At 38.3% G+C, this 12263-nt stretch overlaps 2 protein-coding genes across 2 annotated transcripts; both read left to right on the forward strand.

The window, feature by feature from the left end:
• Positions 1–503: 503 nt before the first annotated feature.
• LOC145446655 (ubiquitin-like modifier-activating enzyme 5) lies at positions 504–3128 on the forward strand. Its single transcript, XM_080325005.1, has one exon. The coding sequence runs from the start codon at positions 559–561 to the stop codon at positions 1735–1737; it is 1179 nt and encodes a 392-aa protein (XP_080181131.1). The 5' UTR covers positions 504–558; the 3' UTR covers positions 1738–3128.
• On the forward strand, positions 3090–10309 carry LOC145446654 (uncharacterized). Its single transcript, XM_080325004.1, has 11 exons — positions 3090–3528; positions 4013–4326; positions 5002–5178; positions 5968–6069; positions 6317–6414; positions 7160–7238; positions 7848–7926; positions 8064–8144; positions 8817–8992; positions 9184–9349; positions 9618–10309. The coding sequence occupies exons 1-11, from the start codon at positions 3090–3092 to the stop codon at positions 9827–9829; spliced, it is 1923 nt and encodes a 640-aa protein (XP_080181130.1). The 3' UTR covers positions 9830–10309.
• Positions 10310–12263: the final 1954 nt, after the last annotated feature.

Below are 12263 nucleotides of genomic sequence, written 5' to 3' on the forward strand. Positions count from 1 at the left end.
ATATTTTTGAAGGTGATGTTGAATTTGTGATTTAAACATCTATTCCGGTGTGGTTCAACCCAGTTTTAAGACACCCAATGAGTTGAAATTTTTCGTGGAAGGATGAAGCTTGTATATTTATCAAAGAATGCTATTTTTTCTGTTCGGTCCCTATGATGTTTCGAACGTTTTTGTTTTTTTGAGTGAATTTGGAAGTTATATACCAATTACTGAGTTCCCAAAAAAGTGGCAATTAAATTATATTCCAAATGAGAAAGAAATTCAACAAAATTAAAGAGTTGATTCTGATAAGCATGAGAATGCTGTAGCATTTTTAGGAAAATCGGAAATTTGATCTTAATTAAAATTGAAGCATAGAAACATTTCACAAATTAGGTTAGAATTATATTACTGGAATTTCACTTTAATTGAGTCTATTTACACAACCAGAATTATCTTGTACAACCGTACATGATTGTGACAGAGAAGTCAACCACATGCAAACAAAACCGTTACGTTGAACCAAATAATAACACTCTTGACTTGTTTTACAGCGTAGATTGCTCACAATTGTATATCATGTCTGAAACTGAGTCGTTGAAGAAAAGAATCTCCGAATTGGAGTCAGAAGTTGAGAAACTTCGTGCCGGTCATGAAAAATCTGTCGTACGCCAGAAAATCACCGAAATGAGTTCGGAAGTAGTTGATTCCAACCCATACAGTCGTTTAATGGCTTTGAAAGGGATGGGAATTGTCGACAATTATGAGGAGATACGCAACCACTGTGTTGCTATTGTGGGGATCGGCGGCGTTGGAAGTGTAACTGCTGAGATGTTAACGCGTTGTGGGATTGGAAAACTGTTATTATTCGATTACGACAAGGTAGAATTGGCGAATATGAACCGCTTATTCTTTCAGCCGCACCAATCTGGATTGAGCAAAGTTGATGCCGCGGAAAAAACACTATCCGGCATCAACCCTGACGTGTGCTTTGAATGTCACAATTATAACATTACAACTGTCGACAATTTCCAACATTTTATGGACAGACTACACAAAGGCGGTATGATTGAAGGCAAAAAAGTGGATCTCGTGCTCAGCTGTGTCGATAATTTCGAAGCGCGTATGGCCATCAACACCGCGTGTAACGAGTTGCGTCAAAATTGGATCGAATCTGGCGTCAGCGAGAATGCCGTTTCGGGCCATATTCAGTTTGTAACCCCAGGAGAAAGTGCGTGCTTCGCATGTGCCCCGCCTTTGATAGTAGCCACACAAACAGACGAAAAAACATTAAAACGTGATGGGGTTTGTGCCGCAAGTCTACCGACCACCATGGCAGTCGTGGCAGGTCTGTTAGTACAAAATGCTCTCAAATATTTGCTCAAATTTGGAAAAGTTTCTGATTACGTCGGGTATAACGCCCTCCTTGATTTCTTCCCCACAATGAGTATGAAACCAAATTCAGATTGCACCGACTCGTTTTGCCGCGGAAATCAAAAATATTTTGCGGAAAACGTCAGAACAACACAAATCGAAGAAGAACAGGTCCAAAAACAAGAGATTTCTACTGAAAATGAGTGGGGAATCGAATTAGTCTCTGACAGTGCCGGCGCTGTTGATTCTGAAGACCGTCACGTGACTCAGGGGATCGTAAAGGCTTACACAGTAGAGAAAAGTCATGAGGATACTGGAAATAGCGTGGGAGATACGTCCGATGTTTCGTTAGAAGAATTGATAAATCAGATGAAAAACGTCTAATTTGTAAAAAGAGCCCGACCGATTATCGGTTTGCCGGTAATATTGAGTTGATATCATGTTTTGAAAGAAATATCAAATATTACAGGTAAAAAATATCTGCAATTTTCGTGACGTTACAACATGACAGCTATAATTGCGACTACTGGACTTGAAATATTGATCTATTTCTGATAGCTTACAGGTAGTCAAAGTATTGATCCCTGGTTTTCAAGTAGAAAAACCTTGAATTTCTACTTGAGTAAAAATAAAAGTAAGGAAAAAATTGAACATGTTAAGTATAAGCATTCTAAGATCAAAACCGCTAGAGTATTTAGTGCAAGTTTATATTGATAGGCTATATTGCCTAAAAAATGTTTTCATATATAATTCAAACACGATATCGGTCTGGCTCTAGTTGTGAATGTGAATTGGGTTGTGCAATTCTGCAGGAACTATTTTTAGTGTTGGCAACGGTTCGTCGGTTTGCAGTTATTTCCTGGGTATAAAATGGTGTGCCTTAACCGTTTGCGTGTTGGTCCAAATTTTTGTGATTTCAATATGGAACTTTTATCATGGTGGAGATCTTTATTATCTTTATTTGCTGGATAATACTTCAAAAATTGTCTTAAGACCAAACTGTCGAGTCTGTAAATTGGAAATATAGTAGTGTGTTTCCTTTGAAGTATAATGTTGACAAATTATCAAAATCTGTCGTCACTAATTGATGAGATGGTTTCGAGCATCATGTTGCCATATTTCGTTCAACTACTGCCATTGAAGTGAAAATTTAGTTTTTTTGACCTATTTTCAGATTGCGGGCCGGTGGATGTCATATTTATGTGTTTAATGTGTGTAGTTTCTGTGTGTCTGGGGTTTGTGATTTTTATTCCGTTTTTGGAGAGATGAGATATTGTTTCGTGATATTTTTATGGCTGGGCACGACGATTTGAGTTCTCGAATCTGAATTGAGTATTAATTCTAGCGATTTGAGTCGAGTAATGAGAGATGAGTACTGAAATTAAACGCTCCTTGCCACTAAGAGCTAATATATGAACAAAAATTAATGCTTCGTTGCTATTTTCCGAAATGGAAGCCTTGAAACATCGGTTGGCAAAACATATAGTACAAAGCCTCGCACGTTAGTGGAAATGACATACCGTATCTGTGAAGTCGTGATCAACACACAGCATTGTCACAAAGTGCAATGAAATAGTTTGTGATGTATAAGTGGCATTATATTTCCGTGGTCGCATAAAAGGTACATATTTGAACTTTCCACGTCATCATGAATACTCGACTCAAATCCTACCACTCGATTCAGATCCGTTTCACTCAGGTACTTGATTTTGTCCAGCCCTAGTTATTTTGAGAAGATGGTGCAGATCGTGAGACAACTTTATTTTAATTCCAGATGTAGTGTCGTTTTCTATTTTTATCATACTATAATCGAGGATGAAGTTTGGATAATATATCAAAGAATTATGTCTGATCAAGATGAAACCGGGGCGCTACTAAACAATGATTTTCGGTGGCGAGAAATGTGCGAATTGCACGCGTCTGCAAATGCTCTCCAATTCGCCGCCGCCCTCACGAGTCTTCTGATCGAGTACAAAGCTCGAGTCGACCTGCGAGGAGTCTTGGAGAGAATTAAGCAGCGATACCACGAGCACTTCCACGCTTGTTTCGACGATCGTATCAGGAATATGCAAGAGGGCGAAGATATCTCGCGGAATAACCAGAACAACTTGAGCATGCCGCTGGAAAATGAATCTCCTGTCAATGAGAGACACAGGGGTCGGAGTCAGTCTGAAGGTTAGTCGACCATTTTCAACTGCTCAGAACTAGACTGGGTTTTAATGACTCGAGTCGTGACTTTTAACTGACTCGATTGACTCTAGTCATTTCCTTGAAAATGGTGAATATTTTGACACGAGTCAATTTGTGTATAGATTTTCAGAATCCTCATCTGGAACTCCTAAACTTTTCAAAACACAGAACTGGAATTAGAACTATTCACTTTTCAAAAGTAGAATCTGGAACTCCCCAACTTTTCAAAACACAGAAGAGTTTGAACAGTAATAAACGTTCTGAGTTGGACTTGGGCTTGAGTCGATGGTGAATTGAAAATGACTCGAGTCAAAACTATGAAGGTGTGATAGGCTTGGCTCCTACAACCCTGTGCAGTGAATGTTATCACTATAAGCAATCGTCATTTTCTGTGCCACATACCAGCTATCCCATCCGAAGACTACCTGGAACGATTGCCTATATCAAGTCCGATTATTTCCTTCTGCAGGAAACTGGCTTATCGGACTGTCTGTGCAACAGAACCATCAAACGGATGACACCAAGATCGCGTCTTCGAGTAGCAAAGAAGCAGTTCCTGGCAGACGCCTCAGTCTGGACAGCGCCTCCAGTCCTAGCACTACCGATTCGAGGAGACCGAAATCTCGTCTTAAACGACGATTAACCGGCTCAAGTTTTCGATTTCCGAGATCGAAGCCGTCGCAGAAAAGAACGGAAGCCAACGGCGATATTGCAGAAAAATCCAGCTTTATGACGTCGGTGTTGAATAAATTTCGGCCGGGCGCAAGGCGTAAAAATCCAAAGGTTTGTGATTTTAAGGCACTCTTGGAGTTACAGAACTTCAAAATTGATTTCAATACTATATTTACATTATATTAAACACGAATATTTTCGACTGACACTCGTTGTATAATTAAATTAGAGAGAAATGACGGTAATTTAATTCTATTCTAATTTTTTAAATGTTTCTGTGCTCTTATTTTAATTCTAACCTAATATCTGGTTTTCTGAAAAATGCTCCAGGAGAATTGTCTTGGTGTACAGACATTTGTCATTCTCGTGCTTATGAGGATCTATTCGGACTTGACGTAAACTGAACTCTGTTTTTGTTGTATTTCATTACAATTCGAAATTCTATTCAATTTCCAAGTTTTTATAATATAATGTAATCACGGTAAAAAACTATGCGTAGCTATCATTCATCATCTTATTATTTACCGGTATATGTATTTTTTATTCTAATACCCGTGCATTAACCACAAGCCATCTTGTTCGCCTTGAATACTTTAATTTTTTTATACTGGGGACATCATATTTTAGTTACGATTGTTGATATACAATGTTGTTTCCGACTCTCTACTCGTTGCTGACGATTACCCCCTGACGAGTGTCAGCCGAAAATATTTCGGTTTATTACAATTTCAATATATGATTCAATTTTTTGCGATGCTGTCAATCATATTTTTGCTCTTGCGTCAGATTTCTGCCGATATGGAAACCAACGCCTTCAAAAGCGTCGTTCTTCACGAGGGGGCCGTTTCTTATGTCACAGTGACCTCGTCGATAACGGGCGAAAATTTGAATTTTCTTCGAGCAAAGCTTGTCCTGAGAACGAGCCCGGAAGGTTTCGAGGCTGAGCTTTATTCTCCTTGCAAAGTAAGCGAACGGATTTCATTGTCAAATGTTCCACTTCTAACCTGTACAGTACCGCAAGTAGTCTCAATAATAGGTGGATTCCTTTTACTACCCGATGAATTTGACCCAACATTGATAAATTAATGGAGGGGGTAAATTTCATCAAAATTGATGGTTACTTAGCTTTTACAGCCAAACATTGATAGCATGTGTGCCATGGATTCAAAAGTTGGCAGCAGATACCTCTAAGTAGTCTTAATCCATGGCAATAATCTCGACACGCTCCCCCTTATATCAATATATGGAAATGCGATATCCAAAGTTACCCCCTCCTATTTTGTAAGAACGGGGTAACTTTGGACAGTGAAAATGTGATCTTTGGAGCTCTGGAAAGTGGCTGCTTCCATCATCAATGATATTCGTTATGATTTGCCTGAGGGCTTTTGAAAATGGGATGAGGGGGTTTTGTGTTGAGAGTTTTCCAAAATATCCAAAAAAGGGATAAGCAATAAGCCAAGAGATTGTACGCAGGTGGAAGCTACTTCAAAAACTTACTCCTAAAGACGCGACTGCTGGATATGTTATAAATTACGACAAACTATATCCATAGGAGGATATAGAAAAGGGTGAAATGCATAATTTAAAGAACAGTAAAATAGTTGAAATCACGGTAACACGCTTGATGTTTGCTGACGCCACCCGTGGGGTTACCTTTACACCATATGTTATTCAAGTCCCAATTGGGGAAGGCACGAATAGAAATTGAGATAAGGGGTGAATCTGGGGGACATTAGCCCAGATTTTTTTTAGAGCGAAAAGCCTAAACACGTCATCAACGGTAAAGATATCACAGAAGTGCGACCAACGACGACGCTGGAGATGCCCGACACTGACTACACATTTGTATTGAAGGTAAGTTGACTGTGACCATTCGTAGATAACTAACCAAACTTATCTTTGGTACTCAAGTAGAAGTCACACCCTTAATTTCTACTGTGCACTTAGAAGTAGCGAGTCATTTGAAAAGTAAGTATTCTAAGCCCGGTTTAGCCTAACATACTGAAAGCTGTCTATTAGAAATGAAACTTGGTCCAAGTGACGAGCTCTTCTTTTCCTGGCGAAAAATAGGTTTGATCGCTACTTGTTTTGTTTTTGGCAGTCTAATACCGAAGAATTTGTGATCAAGGCCTCGCGGAAAGACGATTTGGTGAAATGGCTCGCTGAAATCGAGGAACTCGGCTCAAAACATGGCGCAAAGTGAGGGGATTTCTGCTCGGAGTTGGACAGCTAGATAATTTCCGGCTGTTCCAAATTGGAATTAGAATTGCTGCAGTCGCAAATATTTCGGATTATTAGAAAGAAATACAACAAAAAAACAGGTTCACTTCATATCAAACCAGGGCTCATTCTCCTAAGCATGGGAATGGGAAGGAATTTCTACAGCCATTTGATAAAATTGCTAGGTTTACTGAAAAAAAGTTGTGCACCGAATTTGGCTTAATTCCAACGAGTATAGTAGAGTTTGAAAATTTTGAATTCATCATAAATTTTTTTTTTCAAATTTCAACCCCATGAAATTGTTATGGTGTCTAAAAAAATGATGCATACCAAATTTGGCTCAATTCCAAGTTATTGCAGTTGGGAATTTTGGGTTTGAAAATATAGAATTTATGGCTGGTAATCCTTGAATTATTAAGGAAAAACTCAAATCACTTCACTTCTACGGGTTGGATTTGAGCCAAATTTGGTTTACATCGTTTTTTAGACAAGATAATAATTTCATGGGACAGACAGCGAAATTTGAAAAAAAATTGTTCTACATCGTTTTTGTAAACAACTTAACAATTAGATTGAAATTGTAATTCGGAACTTTCGCAAATTATTTCAGAATCAGATTAACGTCATTTCGGTCCAATGACTCAAATTACACCACTAGAATTATCTAGTTGTCCAAGTGCGTTTCTGGCAATGTCAGGTGTTTACGTAAAAATGTTGCATTCAGATTGCAAGTTTACGAATGTCATCGACATCCCTACATAGCGCGGACCTACAAGAACTTGCCGGAAGAGGAGCAGCCGCCGGTAAGGAATTCTTTACAATAATCACGATTGTTGCTGAGCCATACGCTGCGCAAAATCCAGGGTTGCAACTAAGTCACAAGTCAATCTCACTTTTATAGTTTTGACTTGAGTCAAGTCGAGTCATTTTCAATTCACCACTGAGTCGAGTCTGAGTCATTGTGTTGAATGCTCAGTTTCCAGTTTAAGTCTTGTTGAACCCACTTTTTAGAACTATGTTTGGTGGTATCGAATGAATCGCATTTTTAATATACTAATTTTCCTCACTTTTATCAGTTTCTGGTCGCATTTTCAAGCGCCAGTACCAATAGACAAAATCTCATTAGTGTGGTTACTTTGCTATTCTATGAAACTACAATGAAAAGTCGTTCTTGGCCGTCTGATTCTCATATCATATGACTTAATGACTCGAGTCCAAGTCGAGTCAATACACAGATCGACTCGAGTTGGTCATTTCTGTATTTTGATAAAATGACTTGATTCAATTCGAGTCATCTGAAGATCGTGACTCAAATCATTAGAAATAATCCTCAATTCAGATTTTGGTATTGGAATCATTGTGCTCAGTCCTATCGATTAACAATGATCAACCATTACACCATTTTACAACAGGACGCCAATGCTGATCATGCACAGGACTCTACAAATGCGGAGTCGTGCGAATTGGACGAGATTGCCAGCAACATTGCCTGTGAGTTTGCATTGATATTGTGTCGTGATTCGGGCTGTGCAAAATCTTTTCACGATACAAATACTATTTGATTTCAATTTGTGTGCCGGAATTATGATCACCAGCGCCAGCCGTTTTAATGTGATATTGGTTGACAGTGGGTAAATGGGAAAGCAACGCGGGCGGCTTGCGGAAAACGCAGAAGGACGGGGACGGAGAAGAAGCGTCCGCAGCTCCTGGTGAGTTGGTGCAGCTTTGTTTAGAGAGCAGTCGATTTCTATTGTAGGTCCTCCCTCAATATGGAGTCACACTTTGAAATAAATATCGGTAGGCCTATCGCGCATCAGAGGCAAAATGATTGTTCAAAACTCTCAACTGGAGCTAGAACTACTCGCTTTTAAAAACTCTCAACTAGAACTAAATCTACTCTTTTCTAAACGCACAAATACAACTGGAACTACTCACTTTTCAAAATCCACGAATGAAACTGAAAACTACTTGCTTCTTAAAATTCACTACTAGAACTAAAACTACTCGCTTTTAAAATCTCGCAACTAGAACTAGAATTACTCACTTTTAAAAACTTGCAACTAAATCTCGAAACTACTCGCTTTTAAAATCTCGCAACTAGAACTAGAATTACTCACTTTTCAAAATCCACGAATGAAACTGAAAACTACTCGCTTTTAAAATCTCGCAACTAGAACTAGAATTACTCACTTTTAAAAACTTGCAACTAAATCTCGAAACTACTCGCTTTTAAAAACTCTCAACTAGAACTAAAACTATTCACTTTTCAAAACACGCAACTACAACTAATCATTTTAAAAAACTCAGCTAGATGTAGAACTGCTCTCTTCTCAAAACGATATCATTTTTCCTCTAATGCAGACACCTCATTTCTTTCTTAGAAGGCCCGCCGGACCTGGACCGGTTTCCGTGGTTCCACGGGCTGTTGTCCAGACTGCGAGCGGCCGATCTCGTGTTGCAAGGGGGCCACAGACACCACGGGGTCTTCCTGGTTCGAGAATCCGAAACGAAACGGGGAGGATTTGTGTTATCTTTCAATTTTCAAGGTCGCGCCAAGGTCAGTGCCTGATAATAATATTCTCAAACTATAAATACGTATTTATAACTATTCACTGTAACTATGTCACTGGATAATTCTAGTATGATTTGACTGATTGCTGGCAATCTAATTTTAATCTAATAACCCTAACGTAGACCAATAACTGTTTTCTCTCTTACCGATAAACTGCATTTTTCACCCTTTTTCAGCACTTACGGCTGTCTCTGGATAAGGAAGGGCAATGCCGCGTCCAACATTTAAAGTTCACGACGATATTCGACATGCTCGAGCATTTTCGGGTCCATCCGATACCGCTCGAGTCTGGCGGCACCACCGACGTTCTACTCACCGATTACATTATCAACGAAAGCTGTGGTGAGTTCTTATCTGAAGGCGGCCGGTGATGAGATAATTTTTGGAGTGCTCTAGCAGATTTTCCTGTATGCACTACTAATAGTTTCAGTATTTTAGGTGACACTAGGCCTAGAATTCTTACTTTTCATTCACCTGCATATCATTACTACTTTCCATCGTTATATTATTATATTCTACTTCTATTTCTGTTTGAGCATCAACGTTGACTGTTTTGAGCATCTCTCTCAGGATTTGATCGTGCGATTAGACTCGTGAATTATTTCCGCAGATCAAACTCCGACACAAAGTTCAACCCCCCACGACAGCCCCGCCGAAGACCCACCGCCTGCCGGGTCTCAGCCGATTCTGTCCCAAGATTCTACGGACAGCGACGCGACGGAACCGTTTGCCAACAACGCAATTTCTAACAACGGCGACATACCGACTGGTCTGGCGCAGCAGAGAACAAGGGCGGTCGAAAATCATTATAACTTCAGTTAGGTTACCGGCCCAGGGTCCGACCAAGTCACAAGGTTACGAGTCTCTAGTCGGTCTTACTGTTATGGTCTTGACTCGAGTCATTTCAATTCACCGCCGAGTCGAGTTCGAGTCATTTTTCACAACTCTGGGTAGAACGATTCAGTTGAATTCAGACTTGGACAACTACATAATTCTAGCTATCTAATTTAGGAAATTTTTCGATGCCGTAATTTCAAACCTAATTTCTGGTTTTCCTGAAAACGCTACAGGAAAATAAAGGAAATTGAATTTGTAATCTTATCTGAGAAAAAATGTGTAGCTATCATTCTGATTGTAATCTAATTTGGAAGAAAATGTGTCGCTATCATTCTAATTTTCATCTAATTTTGAAAATAACTGCAGCTACAATTCTAAGTCCACTCTAATTTGGAAAAAAAACTTGTAATTGTAATTCTAATCTAATTTGGAATAAATGTGTAGCTATCATTCTGATTGTAATCTAATTTGGAAGAAAATGTGTAGCTACCATTCTAATTTTTTTCTATTTGGAAAAGAAATGTGTATTGTGTAGCTATCATTCTAATTCTAATCTAATCTAATTTGGAAAAAGTAACTGTGTAGCTACCATTCTACTTTTTATCTATTTGGAAAAGAAATGTGTATTGTGTAGCTATCATTCTAATTCTAATTTTCATCTAATTTTGAAAAAAATGTGTAACTACCATTCTAATTTTCATCTAATTTTGAAAATAACTGCAGCTACAATTCTAAGTCTACTCTAATTTGGAAAAAAAGCTTGTAGTTGTAATTGTAATTCTAATCTAATTTTGCAAATTACTGTGCAGCTACAATTCTAAGTCTACTCTAATTTGGAAAAGCTGATCATTTTCTAGTTGTCCAAGTCTGGTTGAATTCATGATATGCTTCGTCTGTCTTTCTCTTAACCTGGGGCGGTCAGAAAATATATACTTGTACTTAAGAAAAGTACTTGAGTAAGTTTTGCCTACTTGCACTACTTGAGCGGTTATGATTTTAGACTAATTCTGTTTCTACTTGCGGGTTTTCTCTTCTTTAGGCAATGCTTACCTTACGACTTACTTGGAAATCGTTACTTCTACTTGTACTTGAGTACCAACAATTACCACTTCCACTCTTAATGGGCGTAGTCATTGGACTTGGTCAAGTCAATATGCAAAGTGACTTGAGTCAAAATGTGCCCCCAAAAAATTCCGACTCAATTTGAGTCACGACTCGAGTTCTGACAGCCCTGGTTTGCGTTTTTATCTTCATGGCATTTATGTACATTACCGCCTCAAAAAATCATATAAAAGCTATGAAATTTTAAAATAGCCAATATTCGCTGAAAAACTGACTCTAACTCTTCTCGATCATGAAATTACGAGAGCTTTCAGAATCAAGTGACTCTTATTGCGGAAATATTTGTCAATTTTCAAAAAAGTGCCATCACTTCTTAAAACGACCTCCGCGTATTATATGCTTGATCCGGTACCCGCGTTTTTTAGGTTTATGAGGTTATTTTTTGTGTTTTGCCTGCTATCGTGTAAAAATTGCTTTGAGGTGCTATTATTTTGTACATTAACTCAGAAACGCGGTGTGACTTACCGGGCTGACTCGCTCTCAATGCTAAGCAGTGTATCTTATGGATTGCGCCGTTAAATAGTATATTGCGATTTTTGTGACTCTTGAAGTGTTACTAGATCAATTTCAGGGCGTGTTCGTCAAGGCTGTTCAAGAATAAGTTTATTTTTTCGAATTTCACTGGCTACTTGATTAACTGTTAGGCCGCCTAATAAAATCTGCACTCCAAATTTGACTCAATTTCGACCCGTAGAAGATAAGTTATTTTGGTTTCTAAGAAATAGTAGTTACGGTGGCTAAATCTATAATTAATAATGAAAGAATTTCCTACTGTGAATACTATTTCTTCCGAATCCAAAATTTTTAACTTAGCTTCTACGAGTTGAGCAAAATTTGGTGTGCACCATTTCTAGGCACCGTAACAAATTTATGAAGTATCCAGTTCAATTTGAAAAAAATCTTTTTGAATAGCACTACTATTTCATTCAGGTATTATTTAATACTTCTTTGATTGTATGCTATGAAATGGAGTGGATTCTGACAAATCTGGGCGCGGCGTCAATTTCCTAGGTAAATTTTGCTTAGATTTGTCCGAACTCACTGTTCTCTCGCATTAGATAATCAAAAAGTATTTAGTCCTTGAAAAAGCGTCACGGGTGCTTTTAAATTAACTTTGAAGAGTTTCTTTTGAGGTACAATATACAATTGAATAGTATTTTCATGATGAAATGATGCCGAATATCTCCAGCTGACATTATCAGGTTAATCATCAGCAACTAGTAGAGAATTGGAACGAACATTGTATATCAACAATCGCATCACCAAATATTTCAATATGAATATATTATTCAATTGT

Source organism: Botryllus schlosseri, chromosome 9, assembly GCF_051294905.1.
Source record: "Botryllus schlosseri isolate E-star chromosome 9, Bs_hap1, whole genome shotgun sequence".
NCBI classification, from domain to species: Eukaryota; Metazoa; Chordata; class Ascidiacea; order Stolidobranchia; family Styelidae; genus Botryllus; species Botryllus schlosseri.

Coding starts and splice junctions, on each gene's coding strand:
- LOC145446655 (XM_080325005.1), top strand. CDS start 559: ATGTCTGAAACTGAGTCGTTGAAGAAAAGAATCTCCGAATTGGAGTCA.
- LOC145446654 (XM_080325004.1), top strand. CDS start 3,090: ATGGTGCAGATCGTGAGACAACTTTATTTTAATTCCAGATGTAGTGTC. Junction 6,070..6,316: donor ACTACACATTTGTATTGAAG/GTAAGTTGACTG, acceptor TGTTTTTGGCAG/TCTAATACCGAAGAATTTGT. Junction 6,415..7,159: donor GGCTCAAAACATGGCGCAAA/GTGAGGGGATTT, acceptor TGTTGCATTCAG/ATTGCAAGTTTACGAATGTC.